At 50.3% G+C, this 23,443-nt stretch overlaps 1 protein-coding gene across 1 annotated transcript; it reads left to right on the forward strand.

The window, feature by feature from the left end:
• Window positions 1–985: 985 nt before the first annotated feature.
• PTGS1 (prostaglandin-endoperoxide synthase 1) lies at window positions 986–22,958 on the forward strand. The gene is made up of 11 exons (XM_035256608.3): window positions 986–1,053; window positions 1,153–1,239; window positions 7,931–8,047; window positions 8,465–8,605; window positions 8,807–8,950; window positions 11,429–11,610; window positions 11,722–11,805; window positions 13,559–13,805; window positions 16,326–16,612; window positions 20,214–20,361; window positions 21,839–22,958. The coding sequence occupies exons 1-11, from the start codon at window positions 1,047–1,049 to the stop codon at window positions 22,192–22,194; spliced, it is 1,800 nt and encodes a 599-aa protein (XP_035112499.1). The 5' UTR covers window positions 986–1,046; the 3' UTR covers window positions 22,195–22,958.
• Window positions 22,959–23,443: the final 485 nt, after the last annotated feature.

The raw sequence follows: 23,443 nt of genomic DNA on the forward strand, positions 1-23,443 counted from the left end.
AGAAACTCTGAGCCCTCCCACCAGCCTTCTCCACTGTGGGGCCCACAGGATGTGGGTGCCCACTGGGTGTGCTGGAGAAACAGGGAGAGGACTTGTGGGTGCCAGGACCAGGAGACTATGGGTGACTTTGGGCCTATCCCTTCCTCCTAGGTGTTTCCTGAGCTGGAAGAAAGGGGAGCTGAATGCTGGGATTCACTAAAATTCAGTGGTGGATGTGAGTCAAGCTAGAGCATGGACCCTGGCAAGCCCCGGAATCTGAGTTCAGAGATCTTTGAAAAAAATGCCTCCTGATAACTGAGCATCTACTACATGCTGGGCCCTGCACCAGGAGATTTGTGTGTATTACCTAATTGAATCTTACAATCACCCTCTGGGATGGTTTTTGCTATTGAGCCGATTTTATAGATGAGAACACTGAGGGCTAGGAAAGATAAGTACCTTGTGACACAGCCAGTAAGCTATGGAGTCTGGATTTGAACTAGGCTCTCTTGTACTTTGGAGCCCTATCTCTTCATTTATGGCAGAGAAATGTGCCTTCAGAGGGCCGAGACCAGCCCATGGGGGAAGTAAGTCCTTCCGTTGGCTCTGTCTGAGGACTAGTGAGTTTCTTGTCTAGGAAATCACGTGCACACCAGGCTGGACTGCCTCGTTTCTAGCCCCCTTTCTTTTCTGCGGGGCAGAGTGTGGGTTCAGGCCAGCAGTTTCCATCCTCAGTTCTGTCCCCAGGCCCTGGGTGACCTCAGCATTGAGCATGACTCTGAGCCTCAGTTTCCTGTCTATATCTGGTGCCACTGGGCATTAGAAACTCAAGTGCTTCAAGGATCTCGGGTGAAAAGCTGCCTTAGTGACGATTATACACTAATTAATAAAACGCCTTGGCCAGGGCTGGGCAGAGGAAGTAAGCTGGCGGCGAGGTGACAGCTGGAGGGAGGAGCGGGGGTGGAGCCGGGGGAAGGGTTGGGAGGGATGGGCCGGAGCTCTGGGCAGTGTGCGAGGCGCAAGCACGGGAGCCTGCAGTCTGCGTCCCGCACCCCAGCAGCCGCACCATGAGCCGTGAGTGCGACCCCCGTTCCCCGCGTGCCCAGGAATTTTCTTGGCCTCCTGGCAGAGCCTTGAATGCCAGGCTCAGCCCCTCTTCTCTCTCCTCTGCAGGGAGTCTCTTGCTCCGGTTCTCGCTGTTCCTGCTCCTACTGCGGCCGCCCCATGTCCTGCTCGCGGACCCCGGGGCGCCCACGCCAGGTAGGCGACCCCATCTCTCCCCACGGTAACTTCCGGTCCTGTGCCCCTGGCCTGGTTCGACCCCCTCCTCTCCCCTCCAGCGGGCCCAGCTTCCCCTTTCTGCTCGCGGTGCGTGAACAAGGGGACTGAGGCTGAGTCTGTTGGTGGGATGGGAGCTCTCTGAAGCCCCCCGGGGGTGTAGCCTTGGCTAATGGGCTATCGAGTTCTTTTAGAGGAAACGGCAAACTGGGATCCGGTGCCGACGTGGGGAGAAGGGACAGTCCCTATCCATCCCCCTCACCTGTTCTGGGCCCCCAGATGTCTAAGCAGCCTCCGCGCCCAGTAGCCCCGCTGTTTCCTATAGGGGCCTCTTTGGGAGGAAGCCACAGGCATCAAGGGGAAATGAATTCCCTTTCTCCAGCCTCTTGCCGTCTGGGAACCATCCTGATTCCTATTGCCAATGGAGACGGTCTCCCCTGGTGAAGACTTCAGGAGCAGATGGGAGATGGAAATACAATTAGGAGCCAGGATGCTTCCTCTGGAATTTAACCCTCACCTAGGAGGCCCCCACTGAGCAGATGGGGAAACTGAGGCTCAGGAGGTGCCATGATCCCTCAAGCTCACACAATACGTGGTGGGCCCAGGATCTGAACTCAGGTCTGTCTGCCTCTGCACACTTCACAAGGTCTTTCCACAGAAAGCCGCTTCTACCCACAATGGACCCTGAGCCGCTTGGGGAGGTCGATGGGGAAATTCCACCCCTCCCTCCCCCGTGCATGTGCCAGGTTCCAGGTGAAGGAATTCAGCTCCTCACTCAGCCAACCTTCCTCCCCCAGCTTACTGAGTGTGTGTGCGTGTGTGTGTGTGTGTGTGTGTGCGCGCGCGTGTGGGTCCCAGCTGGACATAGTTTCCTCCACCACCTAGCTGTGTAAAGTCTCTAAAATGAGGCCCAGAGAGGGCAGGAGGGGGCAGAGAGGATCTGCGCTTTCTGCTGTGGTGCTCTAAGGGTCTGTGTGGAGGAGAGAGGAAAGATATGCACATGGACTTGGGATCCAACCAAGTTTCCTGAAGGAGAGGCTTCGGGTGGGTGGTGTTTAGGGAACCCAAAGAGGATGGAGGGTGCTTTAGGAAAGGATTTCAGTTGAACAAAAGTCTGGTTTGTGGGCGGAGGAAAAGAAGACTCATGTGGCCAGCACTTTAAAGTTTACAAAGGTTGGTTGTAGACATCCATTTCTTTGTTCTCAATAGCTCTGCCAGAGAGATGCATTAGACCCACTACAGAAGGGGACTCTGAGACACAGAGGGAGTGAGGCCACTTGTCTGAGTTCTTGCGGTGAGCCAGTGGTAGAGAGGAGAAGGGGCTCATCAGGCTGCCTCGCTGACCCATCTTATGAGTCCCTGGATCAGCCCAGCACTTCCTCTGAGGCCCCATCTGGCCCCATCCAGGCACCCTGGGTATACAGCCTGCCCGCTGTTTTCTTTTTTAGTCCATTCACCAATGCACAATGAGCCATGGTCTGTGCTATTTGGTTTCTTGCCTTTTTTGTTTCCTTTTATATAATAAATGTTTAAATGGAATTTTTTTTTCATTCCCAAGGGCTTGTTTATGCCAGTCCTTGGCTGGGTCCTGGAGGCACAGAGCTGAGAGGAGCTTATAGGCGATGGTGGAGACAGAAATGCCAACAGGTCATCCTGCAAGGGGACCAGGAGTGTGTGGAGCTCAGGGAGGGAGCAGCTGCCTCTCAGGGCAGAGAACTGAGGGAGGCTTCTTGGATCTGATGACATTTGGACTGGACCTTGAAGGAGGCAGAGGGCGGGGGAAACACCGAAACACCGTAGGGTAATTGGGAGCAGGAGACTGAGGATGGATGCGTCACGCGGAGATGAGACTGGAGGCCAGAAAACCGGTACCGAGGCTCCTGCAAGGATCTAGGAAAGAGCAAATGACAGGTGGAGTGTAGGGGCAGAAGGTCAGGGTTGCCCTCATATTGCCAAGTCTGTCAGTAAACTGATGCCCAAGCTACTTCGACATCTGCTCCAGGAAACCAAAGCCTGTGTTTTGCCACTAGAGGCAACGGAGATGAAGAGACGAGGGCTGCACTCACCTGAGAGGGCAGGCTGTATACCCAGGGTGCCTGGATGGAGCCAGATGGGGCCTCAGAGGAAGTGCTGGGCTGATCCAGGGACTGACTGTTGGGTCAGCGAGACAGCCTGATGAGCCTCTTCTTCCTACCACCGGCTCACTTTGAGGACTCAGACAAGTGGCCTCACTCCCTCTGAGCCTCAGAGTCCCGTTCTGTAGAGTGGGTCTAACGCATCTCTCTGCCAGGGCTGTTGAGAGTACCAAAGAAGTGGATGTCTACAACCAACCTTTGTAAACTTTAAAGTGCTGGCCACATGAAGAAGAGAATGCTGCTTCCGCCTCTCTGGTGGGGAAGGAGATGGAGGCCAGCCTGGAGGCAAGGCTGTGCCGGGCGGGGAACCCTGAATGCTCAAGTCCTTCCCTTCCAGTCCCTGGACTTGACTCAGTGCCCATCTCCTAGATTGGGATAGGGCATGACCTGGCAATCAAAGCTGCGTACTAGGAGGGGCTTCAGGCCAGCTGACCCTGGCACGTGGGGCAAGATCCCAGCTGCGCCAAGGCTCTTCCAGCTGCGGGGCCCAGCTGTCTGAGTCTGGTGCAGTGGTGCTTAGGTGTGGGAACTGCGGCCCAGGCTGGGCCAGTCAGGGTCCCCCGCCTTTTTTCTCTCTGGCTGCCAGGTCCCCAGAGCCTCTCTAAATATTATTCTTTAGGGGATTTGGGTCCTGCCTCTTCACTGGGCAGTAGTGCAGCCTGACGCCTCCGCATCCTGGAGGACTTGGTGTTCCCTGGCTGTGCCTGTCCCTTAGTCACGCTTGGTCCTGGACCTGTAGTTTTGACTTTTGGGCTAGGTGATCTTTCCTTGCTTAAACGCTTGGAAAGGTTCTGGAACCAGGCAGTCCTGGACAGCCCTCATCTGTGGGGATGGGGATTAGCAGCTCAGCCTTTCGGGTGTGTGTGTCTTGTGTGCAGTGTGCTGTGCTGATCATCCCTGCCTCTGCGTGTCTTGGGGACTCAGTGACAGCAAGCAGAAAGGTTCTCTGCTGATGGGGCCGTGAGTGGAGGGTTGTATCAATACAAATAATGGAGAGGGACAGATTGGCTCTACTCAGAGTACAGGGCCTGGTCATCGGAATGGAAGGACTCCGTTAGCCCACCTGCTACACCTGCCTCATGGGATTTTCAGAAAATTGAGGTTCCAGGGGTGGAAGGGACTTGCCCAAGGATGCACAGCCAATCAGAGCAGCCACTCTCTAATACAGCTTTCCTGAGCAACTACTTGGTGCCTGGCCACGTGCTGGGTGTGGGGGACTCAAAGGGAATTAGACTCGGTGCCTGCATGTCCCTGGTTCTCTTTCTTCATGAGTGGGGCTCTCCTCCACTGAGCACCAAACTGAGTTGGTATGAAAACATGCAGGACTGAAGTTGACTGAAGGAAGGCCTTCCTGCATGAATACTTCCTAAAGGTCCGGCTGTGGCAGGAGATGGTGATCCCTCTGGGGTCCTGGTTTCATTCGTTCAGGATTTTCGAGGTTCACTTTGAAGGAATGTGACACATCTTCCTCACCTGGGTTATTCCCAGTCTGTGCATCAAAGTGAGTCTCCCTTTCCATCCCTTCCCCAAATCCAGTCCTGGGCACCTCCAGGAGGAGGAGGAGGGAGTTCAAGTCTTGGCTCTGCAACTTCAAAGCAGGAGAACCTGAGCAAGCCTCTTGCTTTCTCTGGGTCTCGCATTCTTCATTGCGGAATGGGGAGTCTCACCTACCTGTCCTAGGGAATGCTGGGAAGATAAATGAGTGCTGATGTGGGAAGTTGTGGACTTGGTTGGCTAGAGCCCAGGCTTTCTGGCTGGACTGTGAGGGTCTGGCTGTGGTCTAGTGGCACCCAGTCTCCTCTCTGCCCACCCTGAAACCCTGGGGCACCAGCGGCAGGCCCACTGTTGTCCTTCCTGGGAGAACTTTCCCTACCCCAGAACAGCTGGTGTTTATGGAGAGAACGTGGGGGAGAAGGAGGGGGAAGCTGGACGGCTGGCCTGGCAGGGAGGAGCCTCAGCTCTGCACAGCCTCTCTTGGTGGGAAGGGTGTGGGCAGCAGTTCTAGCTTCAACGTCTGGAGCTTGCAGCTCTTCTGCCTGCTGGGACAGAGCTCTAGGGCCAAGGCAGGAGGCCTTCTGGCTCCACCTCAGACGGCCGTTGAGGGGGCACGGAAGATGAGGGACTCCCTTTGGTCAGGCTGGTGGTGGGCCAATCTCCCCACTTCACTTTATTTATTCCAAAAACATTTGTTAAATTCTGGCTACCACATCTGGATCCCAGACCTGGGTTGAGCCCCAGCTGTGTGCATAGCCTGTGCTGAGGGAAGAGAAAGTTGGGGAAGGGAAGGGAGTCCCTTCTCCTGGAAGCTTACGGTGGAGAAGAGCAGGTTGAACTGGAACCCAGAGCCAGGGCAAGGGAGAGTGGGAGGAGGGAGAGTATGGACATTCGGGGAAGCCTTTTGGGGGAGGCAAGGCGTAGGCTCAGCTGATTTGGAGGGAATGTATTAAGGAGGCCAACAGCCTGGGTAAAGGATGGAGACACTGAGGGTTTGGGGCTCGGGGAGGGGTAGCACAGAATGTTGGAGTTGCAGGGACCTCTGGAGTTCATTCTGAGATCTGTGCTGTGGTAGGGATGGGAAATTGATCCTGGGGTAGGCCTAACCCCTGTGCCCTTAGAGTGATAGAGCTGGACTGGCCTAGGGGGCCTTGGGTGCCAGGGTTGGGAGCTGAGGAATAGGCACTACAGGGGCTCCAGACCAGCAGGAGGGGCAAGGAGGAGAGTTCTTTTCTGGGGGGAACCAGATCTCTGAGCCTTTCTGGGCCTGTGGCTGGGGGAGGCGGGGGCTGGGATGCTGCCAGGCCCTTTCCCTGGATCCTGCCTGCCAGGTTCGCCTGTGGCTGCCTGATAAAGCCTTTTTGTTCAGCCTTCTTCCCTGGATCCCTCCCTCCTACACCCCTGCTGGGGCCATTGTGGGGCTGTGGGGAGTTGCCCTTAAGCAAAACTATTTGCATAATCCTTGTGGTCCTTGCTTGTGTATGTGTGTGCGTGTGTGTGCGCGCGCGTGTGCGTGTGTGTGTGTGTGTGTGTGTGTGTGGGCGGGGGGGTGTTGCCCTCTTTGAGGTGGGGACCAAAAGGACTCTGCTGCCCAGGTTAAGCCCTATGCTGTAAAGTGAGGAGACTGGGACCAGGGTGGGATTAGGGGGCAGGCCTTGCCCAGGGTCATGCTCTCTGACCCTAGCACCCTGAAATGACAGTGTTTCATCCTCAGCTGCTCCCGCCTTTCACTACCCTTTTGACCCACAATAACCAGTTGCACAAAGAATACACGTTCCCTATGACGCTGGCTTTGAGGCCAGATAAGGAAATATGTTTGCAGAAGGGAGCTAGGCGTTTTCTGTGTAAGGCTAGAGAAGGAGCCTCCTGCCAGGAGCTTGGAGTTTTGGGTCTGCCTGGCTCTGTTCTGTTTTCCTTGGCCAAGTTGTCTTCTCTCCCTGAACCTCAGTTTCCTTCACTGAGCAGGGGTGGTGGCGGGGGGCGGAGGGGGGATGGCAGATCCTACCAAACCTGAGGAGTCTCTCACTTTGCTGCTGAAGAATCACTGAGGCAGTGCAGATTTAGCAAGGGGGTGGCAGTCAGAGGGATCTGGGTTAGATGCAGGGAGGGACTTCCTTACGGTCTCTTCAGGAGGCAGCAGGGCGGATGTCAGAGCTCCACGCGTCCTCTGAGGAGGTTTTCCAGCCCTGTGTCTCCTGTTCTCTTGGTCTGTAACTTTCCTCAGGATCCTCGAGTGCGGACCCTACCCTGATGTGGGCCAAGTCTGAGCCCACCTGAGTGGGTGCTGAGGCAGCTGAGAACTTGGAGTTCCCCTCCTCCTGCACACCCACCCTCTGTCCCCAGGGTTCTGGAAAACTTCTTCTTTAGACTTGGCTGCTGAGGCTGTGGGGGTGGAGTGGAGGTGATGGGCGTTTTGCCTGGTGAGACTTGTGGGGTGATTGGTCTGGCTTTCCCTTTTTCCGGCCTCAATTTCCCCATCTGCAATGTGGGCATATGATACCTGCTATTCTCTCCCTTCTGCAGAAACGGAGGGATGGTGAGGCATCTCGTTTTCCTAGTGTCCGGATGCTCAGAGCTTGGGGTGGTGGTCTGAAGTCCTCCTCCCCATCCTTGTCCCTTTTCTGACCATCCCCCCACCCTGCCATGCCCTTGCTGCCGGACTCTGACTAGGCAGGAAGCAAACGTTCTAGAAGCCTACGGCTGTGGTGTCTTATCAGCTCTTTCCTTCAGTGTCACAGCCTGGGTTCTGGACTCTTCCCCATTTGGTGGCAATAGGGAGGGAGGGGGACATCCCCCGGGGGCCTGATGTGGGCTAGGCTGGAGTTCCAGAGCAGGGCCTGGAAATGGCAGGGTGGGGGGTTTATTTTCATAGTGGTGGGAACAGGGAGGGCCCTTGGGGGAACTCTGAAGCTCTGGCACCCAGTAATTCAGGACGGAGCTGCAGTTCAAGTCCATGTTTCTGGCCCCTCATTCCCCCATCACGGCTGGATGGGGGTCAGGAGGCCACCCTTGTACAGTCTCTGATCGCCGTTTCTCACCCACAGTGAATCCCTGCTGTTACTATCCATGCCAGCACCAGGGCATCTGTGTCCGCTTCGGCCTTGACGGCTACCAGTGTGACTGCACCCGCACGGGCTATTCTGGCCCCAACTGCACCATCCGTGAGCTGGGCCTTCAGCCCCCACTCCTTCTCTCCTGAGCCTTCCTGCTCCCTGGGCCCCTTCTCCTAGACCCCAACTTCCTACCCTCCTCTCTGGCCATGGCTCTGTTCTCCTTCCTTGCCTGGCTCTGCCCCTGTCTATGACCTGGCTTCAGTATGAACTCTCATTCTTGGTTCACCCTCCCTCCCTGCTTCTGGGTTCCATGGGGAGTCTTCACCTCATGCCCTGACCCCTGTCCTCATGCCTCGTTCCGGCTCTGTCATGTGTCATCGCTCCCAAGGTTCCATCCTTACCCGCTTCCCCATAGGTACTACCCTGTTCCATCCCAGTCCTCGTCCTTAGTGCCCCATCTTTCACCCTGGCTACTTCGGGTCCTGCCAGGAGGGACCAACTGAGTCATTCCCCATGCCCCTGCAGCTGAGCTGTGGACCTGGCTCCGGAATTCATTGCGGCCCAGCCCCTCTTTCACACACTTCCTGCTCACGCATGGGCGCTGGTTCTGGGAGTTTGTCAATGCCACCTTCATCCGAGAGATGCTCATGCGCCTGGTACTCACAGGTGGGTATGGGGCAGGGCCCCTGATCTGGGGGAGCAAGCAATCCTGCTAGTCCTTTGGATTCTTGGCATCTGATAAGGGTAGTGGGTTGGACAAATCTACGATGCCAGATAAAATAAGCCTCAACCCAGGAGGAGGCAGGAAGAAATGGGTGGAACTCAGGGTGGAAACACCATTATCGCTAATATTTTTGCTTTCTGCAGTGCGCTCCAACCTTATCCCCAGTCCGCCCACCTACAACGCAGCACATGACTACATCAGCTGGGAGTCTTTCTCCAATGTTAGCTATTACACTCGTATTCTGCCCTCTGTGCCTAAAGACTGCCCCACACCCATGGGAACCAAAGGTAAAACGGGATGAGTAGCTGGGCCTGGGGATAACAGGAGGTGCTCAGTTCTCTTTGGGAAAAATCAAGCAGAAGAACAACTATTGACCCATTCTGCAGATGGCTAGACCAAGGCAAGACATATGACATGTCCAGAGCCTGGGCTGAGAACAGGAAAGGGCAGCAGAGGGTCTTGCCTGAGGTCACCTAGAGTCAGATCAATGTTTCCATAGTTCTAGGGTGCCTCTTTGCTTAAGCCATTTTTAATGATGACTCGGGTCCTGCTAGGGTGGAAGTGGCTTAGAAGTTGAGATGAGGAAGGAATGAATAGTGAGCTATTTATTGGGTGCTAACTTTGTGTTTGGTTCTTTACAAATGTAAATAGTTTTACATGCTTCACCAGAATAGGGTACAACTAAGTCACATTTTTTCCTTTTGTTGCTCAAGACTCCACTTGACCACACTGGCAGGGATTTTCCTTGTAAGACTTTCCCATGACACTCCTAATTATTAAAAAACCTGGGATATTACTCATTTGAGACCCATCAGTTCAGCTTCAAGTACAGAGAAGGCATGAGAGGCTCGTCAGTCCATTGCTGCTGTACTTCAGTTCCTGCCACATGATGGCGCTGTTGAATGCCAGCCCCATGTTTGTGTGCTTTTACGGGTTCAGAACCTTGCACCTGTATTAATGTCCCCTATGTGGGTTGTGTGCTTTTACGGGTTCAGAACCTTGCACCTGTATTAACGTCCCCTATGCGGGTCTTGGGAGCACTACACTGCCGTTATTCAATCACATGGTTAGCTGTTATTCCCAAAGCATGACCATTCTACCATGATAGCTGGGTCTTGCCAACTTTGCTGAAATCAATTCTTTCCCAGTGTCAGTGAGTGATGATTCCAAATTTTGGTTGGCAGATCACTCGCTCTAACTTCCCTTTTGGTGGATTTTCTTTAGCAGTACTGATATTTTTCCTGCCAAAGGAACCCAGTCAGCCATCCAAATAATTTCTGTTGATCTTGAACCTTCAACATCAGGGCTCACATGATGATGCATTGTGAAGAGATGCCTTTACTAGAACTCAAAAAATTCTATTCTTTTCTGTGAGGGCATTGGGGAACAACTCATTTGAACTGACATAGTTAAGGAAGGCCTCTCAATACTTAATCTAAGGATGGCTTGTCTTTACCCCAGACATAGAAAGATTGGCATCATTTAAAATACGTTGACAGGGCCAGGTGTGGTGGCACATGCCTGTAATCTTAGCACTTAGGGAGGCTGAGGTGGGTGGATCACTTGAGCTCAGGAGTTCGAGACCAGCCTGGATGGCATGGTGAGACCTATTCTCTACAAAAGAATACAAAAGTTAGCTGGGTGTAGTGGTGTGCACCTGTAGTCCCGGCTACTCAAGAGGCTGAGGTGGGTGGATCAATTGAGCCCAGGAGGTTGAAGCTGCAGTAAGCCATAATTATGCCACTGCAGTCTGGCCTAGGCAATAGAGTGAGACCCTGTCTCAAAAATAAATAAATAAGTAAAATAGGTTGGCAAACCACAGCCTGCAGGCCAAACTCAGCTCACCTCCCCTTTTGTAAATAAAGTTTTACTGGAACACAGCCAGACACATTTGTTTATGTGTCATCTGTGACTGCTTTCCTGCTATAATAGACGTGACATGTCTGTATGGTCTGCAAAGCGTAAAATGTTCACGACCTGGCTTTTCCAGAAAAAGCTTGCTGACCTTTGATTTAAAAAATTCTACCAACTGGTTCTCTGCTATGCTTACATTATCTCTTGCAATCCTCAGATTCACTGTATCAAATGGGTATCATTTGGCCTTTTTTAAAGATGGAGAAACTGGCTGGGCGTGGTGGCTCACACCTGTAATCCAAGCACTTTGGAGGCCAAGGTGGGTGGATCACCTGAGGTTGGGAGTTCAACACCAGCCTGACCAACATGGTGAAACCCCTGTCTTTAAAAAAAAAGAAAGATGGAGAAATTGACACTCTGAGTGATGAAATGACTCATCTGTGTTCACACAGCTAGCAAATGGCATAGTCAGTTGCAAACACAGGCTACCTGGACTTAGGGCAAGGGAGTTCATGTTTGTTTTTTTCTTTTTCTTTATTTCTTTTTGGTGAAATGTTTCATTATGGAATAAATGCAAATATACACAAAAATTGAGAGAAAAGCGGAATACATGATGTACCCATCTTTCAGTTTCAACATACACCCACAATTTCTTTATCTTATTTCATCTCTCTCCTCTCATATTTTTATAAAGTATTTTAAATCAAATTCTAAAAATCATGCCACTTCACCCATAAATCCTTCTAGGGTCTTTTGGTAGAGAGTGGGTTACGTGGTGGTGGTGGGGAGGTGGTCCTGAGGAGGCCACTCTGGGGTTCCTGCTTGGGCCAGTTTGCCTAGTGAGCCCAGATGTCCCCAGGGCAGCAAGTCCAGACAGGAGAAGCTATTGCTGTTTCCTACCTCCCAACCAGGGAAGAAGCAGTTGCCAGATGCCCAGCTCCTGGCCCGCCGCTTCTTGCTCAGGAGGAAGTTCATACCTGACCCCCAAGGCACCAACCTCATGTTTGCCTTCTTTGCACAACACTTCACCCACCAGTTCTTCAAAACTTCTGGCAAGATGGGTCCTGGCTTCACCAAGGCCTTGGGTCATGGGGTGAGTTCCTGGGAGGTGTTCAGGACTGCTCTGGACCTAATTTGGCACACACATGTCATGGACAGTGGGCCAGAACCCTGGTGACCAGAGGAAACCCCTCTCTATCCACAGGTAGACCTCGGTCACATTTATGGAGACAATCTGGAGCGTCAGTATCAACTGCGGCTCTTTAAGGATGGGAAACTCAAGTACCAGGTAGTGCTGGGCTAGAAAGTAGGGCAGAGGGGAGGGTCTCCCATGGTCTCCCTGGCGAAGACTGCTTGGGGGGTCTGGGTCATGTTCTGAGAGGGCCAGCCCCAGGAGTAGGAGGCATGTGCCAGGAGCGACAGCATACCCTGGGAGGAGGCAGCAGGTATGAGAAACCAATGAGGAGCAGACATGGCCCCCCTGTGTCAGCTGGGGAGGTGGACTTTGGAGCTCAATAGGAGATAAACATTTGTAGTCTGCATTTATTTATTTAATTATTCCATAGTATTTATTGGACACAAGAATATACCTGGCACAGGTGATTGAGCAATGACCATTATAGTTTTGGGCCCTGGCCTCAAGAAACCACAGACAAACTCTAGGATGCTCATTCTGTGAGGGCTTTTGTCTAAATCAGCACTGTCCAGCGAAAATATAATGTGAACTGCATGCATAATTAAAATTTTCTAATGTCCATATTAAAAGAAGAGAAAAGAAACAGGCGAAATGGATTTTAATAATATATTTTACTTAAGGCAATATGTCCAGATTATTAGCATTTTAACATGTAGTCAATACATTTTTAATAAAACAGCTCACATTCTTTTTTCGTGCTGAAGCTTTGAAATCTGGTGTATTTTTCACACTCACAGGACATCTCAATTTGGATGCCCAGTTTTCACTGGAGTGATGGACTCTGTATTTAGATTTCATAAAATGCACAGCTGAAGTAGAGTCACATGCCCAAGTTGTTCCACACATACTTAAAGGTTTTCCAATAACTGAAGTATCAGTTTTAAAATTCAAATAGAAATTTAAAAAAAACCAAATAAATTAAATTAAATAACATTCAGTTCTTCATTTACACTAGCCAAATTTCTAGTGCTCAGTAGCCACACTGGCCTAATGGCTGCCATACTGGATCGTGCAAATCTTAGGTAAGCACCAAAGCAAAATTCGATGCTGAATCTTTATGGCTAAGAATAACATTTGGCATATAGTAGTCTCTTGGTATATATTTAATGAATGAATGAAGAAGCTGCCATATAATTAGGTATACTTGTAGCTGCCACCAAGCAGAAGCTGTTAGTGCCACTAGAGTGTTTGGATGATGGGTAAAACTTCCCTAGGAAGTTACGAATAAGCCCAGAATTGCATGAAGGATGAGGAGGAGTTAGGGATGCTAAGAATGGGAGAGGGCTTTCCAGGTAGAGGGTTTAGCAAGTACAAAGGCTTAGAGGTAGAGAACAGCTTGGTGACTTGGAGGGATTGTAGGAATGGGAGGGTTTGCTGAGCCTAGTGATCAGCAAGAGAGTAAGAATGACTTTATGGGAAGGTAGAGATGTCTGTGGGGACCATGTTAAGGAATTCTAGTTTCTGCCAAGAGCAGAGAGTATTTGGAAAGGTTTTAAGTCAGCTCATGATGCAAGATTTTGTTATTTTTAAAGGTTTTTTTTTTCCTTTTCTTTCTTTTTTTGCTTGGGTGCAAAAAAACAGTAGAAACTGGCCCATCTGGAGCTAGGAGTAGACATAGGGAGCCCACTTAGGGAAAGGAGTCAGAGTGGAAGATGAGGGTGGGTTGCCTGAGGTGGTGGTGGAGATGGAGAGCAGGGGACTGATTTTACGAGAGACTTAGGAGGTGGAGTCAACAGCCTTGGCTGAGGGGAACTGGCAGCTGGAGGCAGGAATGGGAGGGGGTCGGCTGTGGGCAGCTGCGGGTGACCCCCCCAACCCCAGGTTGCCAGGCGGCCCCATCCCACAGGTGCTGGACGGAGAAATGTACCCTCCCTCCGTAGAAGAGGCGCCTGTGTTGATGCGCTACCCTCGAGGCATCCCGCCCCAGAGCCAGATGGCCGTGGGCCAGGAGGTGTTTGGGCTGCTTCCCGGGCTCATGCTGTATGCCACGCTCTGGCTGCGCGAGCACAATCGTGTGTGTGACCTTCTGAAATCTGAGCACCCCACCTGGGGAGATGAGCAGCTCTTCCAGACGACCCGCCTCATCCTCATAGGTGAGGACTCCAGACCTGCCCTGCCCTGGAAGGTCATGCACAGAGTAGGCCTTCAGAAAATGGATGACTGTGATGGTTGATTATGAGCTGGGTGACTCATAGCACATCTGATTAGCCACCCTGAGTCTCAGTTTACCCCGTGTGCTGCACCCAGATGCACACTTCTGGTCCCCAGCATGTGCAGGATCAAACTCCAGCTCGCCCGAACTTCAGGAATCTTCCTGTTCCCTTCCCTGCATATATCTACCTTCCTGCAGTTTGGTAGCTTCTAGGTGACTCAGGGACAGGATATTTTTGTGTTCTTTACGGGGGCGAGTCTGCAACATAAAATGTCAGATGGTTTCCTGCTTGGGAGCTTGGCCCCTGACATCTTTGTCCTGACCATATTTGCTATGAGTCACCAGTAACTCCCTTCCCCCACCTCTGGGCACCACTGGGCATGGCTGGTCCCAATTATAGACCTAATTTACTGGAGCTATGAGGAGCCAGGCACTGGGAATAGGAGCAGTCATTAGAGGGAAGAGGGGCTGGTTCTGAAGTTTCAGCATCGCAGAGACCTTGACCAGAGAGAGCTGGAGGCTGCCCAGCACACTGGCTGGCAACGAAGCCGTGACCAAAGGCAGGACTCCTAGGCCACCGCACATCCCGTGCTTCACTGAACTCCCCTGCAACCTCATGAGCCTGGTATGATCACCCTGTGAAAATCATGATTCAGAGAGGTTAAGTGAATTCTCCAGGGACACTCAGCTGATGGAGACTTGAGGTCTGGTTGCCACCAAAATGTATGCTACTTCCACTCCATCACAAGGGGGGTTCTTCTTGAATGGGAAGGGGTTGCAAGCCTCAGTCTGATCGTCCATGACAAGGGAGTATTGGAAAGGGATTCTCCCCTTGCATCTACACTTAGTATTCCTACTTCTGGCTGACATATATGGACATCCCCTCTTATGCCAGGGGCTGTGCCAGCAATTTCACTGTATTTACTGTCTACTTCTCTCAACAACCCTAATATAGTATTGCATCGATACATTGTTATTTATTTATTTTTTTTTGAGATGGAGTCTTGTTCTGTTGCCTAGGCAGAGTGTGATGGTGTGATCTCGCCTCACTGCAACCTCCACCTCCCAGGTTCAAGTGATTCTCCTGCCTCAGCCTCCTGAGTAGCTGGGATCACAGGTGCCCACCACCACACCTAGCTAATTTTTGTATTTTTAGTAGAGATGGGGTTTCACCATGTTGGCCAGGCTGATCTTGAACTCCTGACCTCAGATGATCTGCCTGCCTCAACATCCCAAACTGCTGGGATTACAGGTGTGAGGCACAGTGCCTGGCTGCACTAATAGTATTATGACACACATTTTATAGTTAAGGAAAGTGAGGTTCTGAGGGATTAAGTAACTGAGCCCAAGCTCAGATGGCTGGAAATGGTAAAGCCAAGATTTGAATCCAGGTCTGCCAATCCCACAGTCTGCGGCTCCAAGACAACTTGAAAAAGCCAATTTGTCTAATGGCTAATTGGCCTAAATATCATTTTCTTTCAATATCTACCTGCCCAGTTTTAATTTGGTTGCAGAATGTTCAATTTGTCTCTTTCCTCGCTTTTTGCTTTCTAGCTGTTTATAGCTACAAAGGGGAGAGAGGAAAAATTTATTTATAAGAATTCTGTTATATAAGAATGGATAGGAAATATGTTTTTTGAAATATATTTAGGGCTAGGCTCCCCTTCTGTCCTTGGTATCTCTTTTGCCACTGCAGCAGCTCTGAGTGGTCTCCTCGAAGTCCCCCTCCTTCGCCGAGGTTGTCAGGATGAAGACAACTTTCCCCAAATAAATCCTCCACTTTTCCATCTTTCATAGTCTCTCCAACTTCTTTTAATGGACTTTGGGAGGGAGGTCACAAAACCAACTCTTGGACACCTCCTTTGGATGTCCTGCTTAGCTGGCCTAGAATCTCCCTCTGAAATGCGGGAGTAGCTGGTGCTCTTGTCTTGAGACCTCAGTCAAAATAGACCAGAAGTTCTATTTTCACATCCTGTTACAAGGAGACAAAACGGAAGTAGCCAAACAAAATTAGACATCAACAGTGAGTCAGGTGTGGTGGCTCATACTTGTAATCCCAGGACTTTTGGGAAGCTGAGGTGAGAGGAGTGCTTGAGGTCCGCAGCTCAAGACCAGCCTGGACGACATAGCAAAACCCCATCTCTTAAAAACAAAAAAAAAAACAAAAAAAAAAAAACGCTGAGTGTGATGGTATACACCTGTGGTCCCAGCTACTTGGGAGGCTGAAGTGGGCAGATTTGCTTGAGCCTGGGAGGTCCAGGCTGAAGTGAGCTCTAATTACACCACTAGGCTTCAGCTTGGGTGACAGAGCAAGACCTTGTCTCTAAAGCTAAAAACAAACATCATCAACAACAACAAACAGACCAAAAGCAAGCTCTTCTCATGAACTGGGCTGCTTTCCAAGCTGGGCATCTAATTCATGGTGCGTGGCTGACCTGATTTCCAATCTTCCCCTGCCCAGGAGAGACCATCAAGATTGTTATCGAGGAGTACGTGCAGCAGTTGAGTGGCTATTTCCTGCAGCTGAAGTTTGACCCAGAGCTGCTCTTTGGTGTCCAGTTCCAGTACCGCAACCGCATTGCCTTGGAGTTCAACCAGCTCTACCACTGGCACCCCCTCATGCCCGACTCCTTCAAGGTGGGCTCCCGGGAGTACAGCTATGAGCAGTTCTTGTTCAACACCTCCATGTTGGTGGACTACGGGGTTGAGGCCCTGGTGGATGCCTTCTCTCGCCAGAGCGCTGGCCGGGTAAGCCCCAGAGGGATGCTGGTGAGGGCAGGTGGGCTGAGGGATCCAGCACACCTGGGTCCAAGTCCCAGGTTCCTATTCTGTAAAATAGGGGTAATGTCACTTTCACAGGGCAGTTGTAAGCATTCCTGCTTGAATTCTTTATTTGTTCCTTCCATAATACCAGCCATTACTACAGGGACTGAGGATGTAGTGGGAACAAGACCTATGTGGTTCTTGGCTCATCTTTTAGTGCTTACACCCTAGAAAGTGGTGGCAGTCATGTAACAGCTAACAGCATTAGGGCCCTTACTGTGTGTCAGGCACTGTGCTCAGAGCTTCTCCTATGTTATCAGAATTCTGAGAGTATGTAAGAAACCCATGCTGTGGGAGTCAGGGAGGGAATTCTGACCCAGAGTTGGGGGTTATGGGAACAGAAGGTGTTGTCTGAGCAGAAATCAGAAGGAGGGAGAGAGATTTCCCAGGGTAAGAGGTGGTGTTAGTGGCAAGGGATGGCTGTGTCCCAGATAGAGAGGACGGTGTGGGTGAAAAGCCTGGAAGTCTGATGGCATGGCAATGTAAGGAACAGGAGGACATTCAGGGCATGGTGACATAGGTAACAGTACCTGCCTATGGTGTTTATTAAATCATAAGCCTCTACTATGGGCTGAATTGAGTCTCCCCCAAAGTTCATATGTTGAAGTCCTAACCTCCAGAACCTTAGCATGTGACTGTATGTGGAGACAAGGTCTCTAAAGAGGTAATTAAGTTTAATTGAGGTCATTAGGGTGGGTCCTAATCCCATGTGACTGACATCCTTATAAGAGGAGGAGGAAATTAGATCACGCACACAGAGGGAAGGCTACATGAAGTCGCAGAGAGAAGACAGCTGTCTACAAGCCAAGGAAAGAGACCTCGGGAGATACCAACCCTGCCCACACCTTGATCTTAAACTGTTCCAGATGGAGGAAATAATTTCTGTTGTTTGAGAACTCAGTCTGTGGTACTTCATCATGGCAAGCGAACTCATTCTTTTTCTCGGAATTCCTAGCCAGCTCCTTCTTTGATCTCCCCTTCTCCACATTCAGAAGCACCCATCTGCTTCATCCCATCTCTGACTCCCCTGTTGCCTCCCAGTCCTCTGCTTCTCTCTAATCCTTGTCCCTAAATCCTGCCGTGAAGTTGTGGCACACATGAGTTTCTGTTTCCTTCTGGTAATTTGACTGAAATTAGCATTGCTGTTGCTGGTGTGCAGCTGCTGGCTGCTTTATGGCCTCTTTGTGTGTTTCTTTATGGTTCTTTGTGGGGACACAAGACAGGAACAGAGACAATGGCCTTTGTGTGGGGCTGGATGGTTTTCAAAGCATTTTCAAGGAATGACCATAATGATATGTGTGAAAAGCCCTTGCATTGTACCTGGCACAAGGCAGAAAGGCCACAGAGATGTATTGACTCCCAAGATTTTTAAAAATAAAGATGGGGTTTCGCCATGTTGTCCAGGCTGGTCCTGAACTCCTGGGCTCAGGCAATCTGCCCACCTAGGCCTCTCAAAGTGCTGGGATTACAGGCAACTCTCAGGATATTAAGAAGTGTGAATAATGATAGTTCCCATGTGACAGACACTGAGATAACAGCTTTGCATAGTTTATCTCATTTAGATTGACCACAGCCATATCAGGAAGATGCTCTTCCCTTCCCCATTTTTACATATGCAGGAACTCAAACTTAGCTCCAGTAGCTGCCCAAGGTCCCTCAGCTTAGTTTCCTCAGGCTGCTGCAACAAAGTACCATGAACTGGGAAGCTCAGAACAACAGATGGAGGCTGGAGGTCTGAATTCAAGGTGTCAGCAGGGCCACGCTCCCTCTCAAGGCTCTATGCCTCCTTGGCTTCTGATGGTGGCAGACAGTCCCTGGCGTTCCTCCGCCTGCAGGTGCATCACTCATCTCTGCCTCTATCATCCGGTGGTGCTCTCCCTGAGCTTGTCTTTCCTCATTTTATAAAGACATCATTTATTGGATTGGAGCCCACCCTAATCCAGTAGAGTCTCATCTTAACTTGATTACATTTGCAAAGACTTCATTTCCAAATAAGGATGCATTCACGGATGCAGACAGTTAGGACTTCACAACATATTTAATATTTTGGAAAACACAGTTCAACTCTCAATAGCTCTGTAGATTGTAAAGCTAGAATTGCTTGCTTTGCTCTTATGATTTATGACTTTATCCAACCATGCCTTTCTTTTCTGCCCAATTATGCTGTTCTATCAAAATGACTATCTCTTAAACATTAACGTTATTATTTCTTCCAAAGCACCAGAGCTTTCTTTTCTTTCTTTTTTTTTTTTTGAGACCGAGTCTCGCTCTGTTGCCCAGGCTGGAGTGCAGCAGTGCGATCTCTGCTCACTGCAACCTCCGCCTCCAGGGTTCAAGTAATTCTCTGCTTCAGCCTCACCAGTAGCTGGGATTATAGACATCTGCCACCACGCCCAGCTAATTTTTGTATTTTTAGTAGAGATGGGGTTCACCGTGTTGGCCAGGCTGGTCTTGAACTCCTGACCTCCTGATCCACCGACCTTGGCCTCCCAAAGTGCTGGGATTACAGGCGGGAGCCACCTTTTTTTTTTTTTGAGGTGAGGTCTTGATCTATTGCCCAGGCTGGAGTGCAGTGGTGTGATTTCAGCTCACTGCAACCTCCACCTCCTGGGTTCAAGCGATTCATCTGCTTCAACCTCCCAAGTAGCTGGGATTACAGGCACCTACCACCACACCAGACTAATTTTTGTATTTTTAGTAGAGATGAACCTTTGCCATGTTGGCCAGGCTGGTCTTGAACTCCTGATCTCAAGTGATCTGCCCGCCTTGGCCTCCTAAGGTGCTGGGATTACAGGCATGAGCCACCGTGCCTGGCCAGCACTAGAGCTTTCTTTAGACTAATGTGCCTTAACTGATAGTAATCAGAGTCTTTTTCTGCAGCCATCTTTATCTCACCAGGCTACCTGGGCTTTGAATCCTGTTTTCCCACCCTGTGAAATTACACCTGTTGGTGTAATTCAAAGGATTGGGGAACAGTGTGAGCCACAAGAGAGGTCCTCCTGGCCCACTCCACACTTGGTGGCTCATGCCTGCAATCCCAGCATTTCGGGAAGCCATGGTGGGAGGATCGTTTGAGACCAGCCTGGGCAATATAGTGAGACCTCCCCTCTACAAAAATAAAATAAAACAAAATTAGCCAGGCCTGGTGGCACTTGCCTGCAGTCCTAGCTACTTGAGAAGCTGAACTGGGAGGATGGCTTGAGCCTGAGAAGTTGAGGCTACAGTGAGCGAAGATTATGCCACTGCACTCCAGCCAGGGCAACAGAGTGAGACACTGTCTCAAAAAAAAAAAAAAAAAAAAGCCCACAAAACTTGGGAAGCTGAGACTCAGAGGGGTTTCTTGAGAGAGCATGACAGCAGCAGGCCTGGGGCCAGGTCTGTAGCATCACGGCTGCCAGGCTGCTCAGCGCTCTCCATCCTAGCTCAGAAAGGACTCCCATGGGAAGCTCTTGCCTCAGGACTTTACCCAGTCTCCGGGGCAGCCTGGCCTGGCTCCCAGACCACTGCTGTGCTTATCTCTCGGCAGATCGGTGGGGGCAGGAACATGGATCACCACGTCCTGCATGTGGCTGTGGATGTCATCAGGGAGTCTCGGGAGCTGCGGCTGCAGCCCTTCAATGAGTACCGCAAGAGGTTTGGCATGAAGCCCTATACCTCCTTCCAGGAGCTTGTAGGTGAGCAGCTGTTTCCTGGATGCACTCCCTGCCCTTGAGGGACTGGCAGCAAAGTCAGGGAGATATCAAGGAAACAGAATGGGACAATACCTGTGGCAATGTGTAACAACCAGACTTACAACGGGTGTGGAAGCGCCATGCTGGGTGGTAAATAATCCTGCTTGGGGAGAGCAGGTGACTTTTCAGCTGGGTTTGGAGAATAAATGGCATTTTCCAGTGGGAAAAGAGAGGGAGGAGTATTTAAGGTAGAGCAACAGAAAATACAAAGGCACAGAGGTCAGACAACAGGTATCTGGGGAAACAGCTGTAGATGTGGCTGGAGCAAGGATCTTACGTGGTAGCGGTGATTAGTGATGGGAGGTTGGTGCCAAACCATGTAGAATCTTGGTTTCCATACTAAATATTTTGGGTTTTATTCTGTCTAGTGTTTTCGAAGTACCCACTTATGGGCCAGCTGCATAAGAATCATTTAAAAAACTGATTAAAATACCAAATCTCAGATGCCTCTGCTATAGATTCTGGTTCAACCAGCCTGGATGGTGCCCTGAATCTGTATATTCATATGAATAGAGTATATATACATATGAATATGTATATGAATATGTATTTGTATATGAATAGAGTATATCTATATATATATACATCAATATATACATATACCTATCTATACATCTACACACACACACACACACACATATACACATATTTCCCCTGAGATCCTCAGATGTTGGGCAGCCAAGTTGCCAACCCTTGTCACATATAATGGGGAGCCACTGAAGCAGGGTGTGACATGGCCTGTGAGAGTTCCCACTGGAGGACGGATATGAGGAACCGGGCAGGGAAGCAGGGAAGCTGCACATCTGTCTCCTCTTGGCCACTATGGTGAACATGTGGGTACTGCAGAGTGGAGCAGATTGTGGGATCAGTGGGTGAGTTTCCTGTGATCCTGGAACAGCAATCTTTGTTATTCTTTAATCTCCCATGACAAATGGTCCCCAGGGGCAGAAGGAACACTGCCACTGAATTTCTGTTGAGATCGGACATGTTACATCTTTGAGCTCTAGTAATGAAAGGGCTTGGCCCACGTTAAGGTCTTGAAATCTGCCTATGAAGGAGGCAAGATGGGGAGCATTCTCCCTTCTGTAATGATCAGGTAATTAGGGCCCAGAGAAGTGGGTTGAGTTGCTTAAGGTTATAGGCTGTTTGGTGACAGATCTAGGCCCCAGACTTTCTCTTTAGTGGCATTTTCCTTTCCTAGACCCAGTCCCTGAGGAGGGGCAATTTGTGCTTTTCTTCTTGACCCTTTTCTCCAGTACCAACCAGGCCAAATTCTGGGGCACATGCTCAGTGGCTCAAGTTATTCTTCTGGAGTCCCTGTTATCCCCAGAAAAAGGTGGACCTGGAAGGGTCCCACCCCAGGTTGACCTTAATGGCATCATGGATCTGATGCTAGCTTTTTCCCCTTTTCTGCTTGTAGGAGAGAAGGAGATGGCAGCGGAATTGGAGGAGTTGTATGGAGACATTGATGCGTTGGAGTTCTATCCTGGGCTGCTTCTTGAAAAGTGCCATCCGAACTCTATCTTTGGGGAGAGTATGATAGAGATTGGGGCTCCCTTTTCCCTCAAGGGTCTCCTAGGGAATCCCATCTGTTCTCCGGAATACTGGAAGCCAAGCACATTTGGCGGTGAGATGGGCTTTAACATTGTCAAGACGGCCACACTGAGGAAGCTGGTCTGCCTTAACACCAAGACCTGTCCCTACGTTTCCTTCCGCGTGCCGGATGGCAGTCAGGATGATGGGCCTGCTATGGAGCGACCGTCCACAGAACTCTGAGGGGCAGGAAAGCAGTGTTCTGGAGGGGAGAGCTTTGTGCTTGTCATTCCAGAGTGCTGAGGCCAGGGTTGATAGTCTTCAATGCTCGTTTTCTGGTTTGGCATGGTGAGTGTTGGGGTTGACATTTAGAATTTTTGAGTCTCACTCATTATCTGCACTATTGCGATTCTGTTTGTCCTTCCATAATGCCGAATTCCTTGTTAGCCCTTCAGATGGTTAGGAGCGGTTCTCATTTGGCCTGCCAGAATACTGGGTTCTTAGTTGACAACCTAGAATGTCAGATTGCTGGTTGATTTGTAACACCGGCATTCTAGAATGTGGAGCACCTGATGAAGTCTTCTGGAAAATTCTGGGGTTCTTATTTTGCATTCCAGAATCTTGACTTTCTGATTGGTGATTCAGAGTTTTGTGTTCCTGGCTGCTGATGATCCAGAACAGTGGCTTCTATCCCAAATCAGTCAGCATCTGAATGTCTAGAATGTGGATTTGATTCATTTTCCTATTTAGTGAGATATCATAGAGCGGAAGATCAAGAATGTCCAACAAGAATGTATTCCCTGAATCTGTGCCTGCACTTGGGGGTGGGGGGGAAGGAGGTGGCGTTTTCATCTTGGGACCCCCGTTACATCCTGCTCTGAGGATGTAGAGAGAACAGGTGGGTTTTATTCATGCCATTGGTTGGAAGCTACCAGAGCTCTGTCCCCATCCAGGTCTTGACTCATGGCAGCTGTTTCTCATGAAGCTAATAAAATTCACTTTCTAAAGTTGCCTGTTACATATCTCTTTTGGCTCCATCCCCCAAAGCAGAGGCAACACAGGAATGTGGCTAGCCTTTCTCCTGGCTGAAGCTAGGTGTGCCAGAGTTTGCAGCACGAGACTCCGCTGGGATCCTTGGGCCCATTACTGTGTAGATGTGTTACCAGTCGTGCTTCATTTCTCCCTGTGGGCCAGGCACTGGCTTTTTCAGGATGCTCTCCTAAAATACCCATTGCCCCAGCCCTGGGAGATGTAACATTCAGTTCCCACCATCTGATTAAAACAATTTCCTCCTTACAGAGCGTACAACAGAGGAGGCACCAGGGAGGCGAGCACATACTGTGTGCCAATTTCACACTTTTAATTCTCATTTGTTCTCACACCAACAGTGTGAAGTGGGTGGTATAATCTCCATTTCAAAACCAAGGAAGCAGCCTCAGAGCTCAGGCTGAGTCCAGAGTTTGCGCTACTCTTGATTCCTGGGTTGATTCAA

Source organism: Callithrix jacchus, chromosome 1 (assembly GCF_049354715.1).
Source record: "Callithrix jacchus isolate 240 chromosome 1, calJac240_pri, whole genome shotgun sequence".
NCBI classification, from domain to species: domain Eukaryota; kingdom Metazoa; phylum Chordata; class Mammalia; order Primates; family Cebidae; genus Callithrix; species Callithrix jacchus.

What these genes read in the sequence shown, in the direction of transcription:
- PTGS1 (XM_035256608.3), top strand. An exon ending in TGGCCCCAACTGCACCATCC is followed by an intron (nt 8,048 to 8,464) that starts GTGAGCTGGGCC and finishes ATGCCCCTGCAG; the next exon opens with CTGAGCTGTGGACCTGGCTC. An exon ending in ATGGGAAACTCAAGTACCAG is followed by an intron (nt 11,806 to 13,558) that starts GTAGTGCTGGGC and finishes CCCATCCCACAG; the next exon opens with GTGCTGGACGGAGAAATGTA.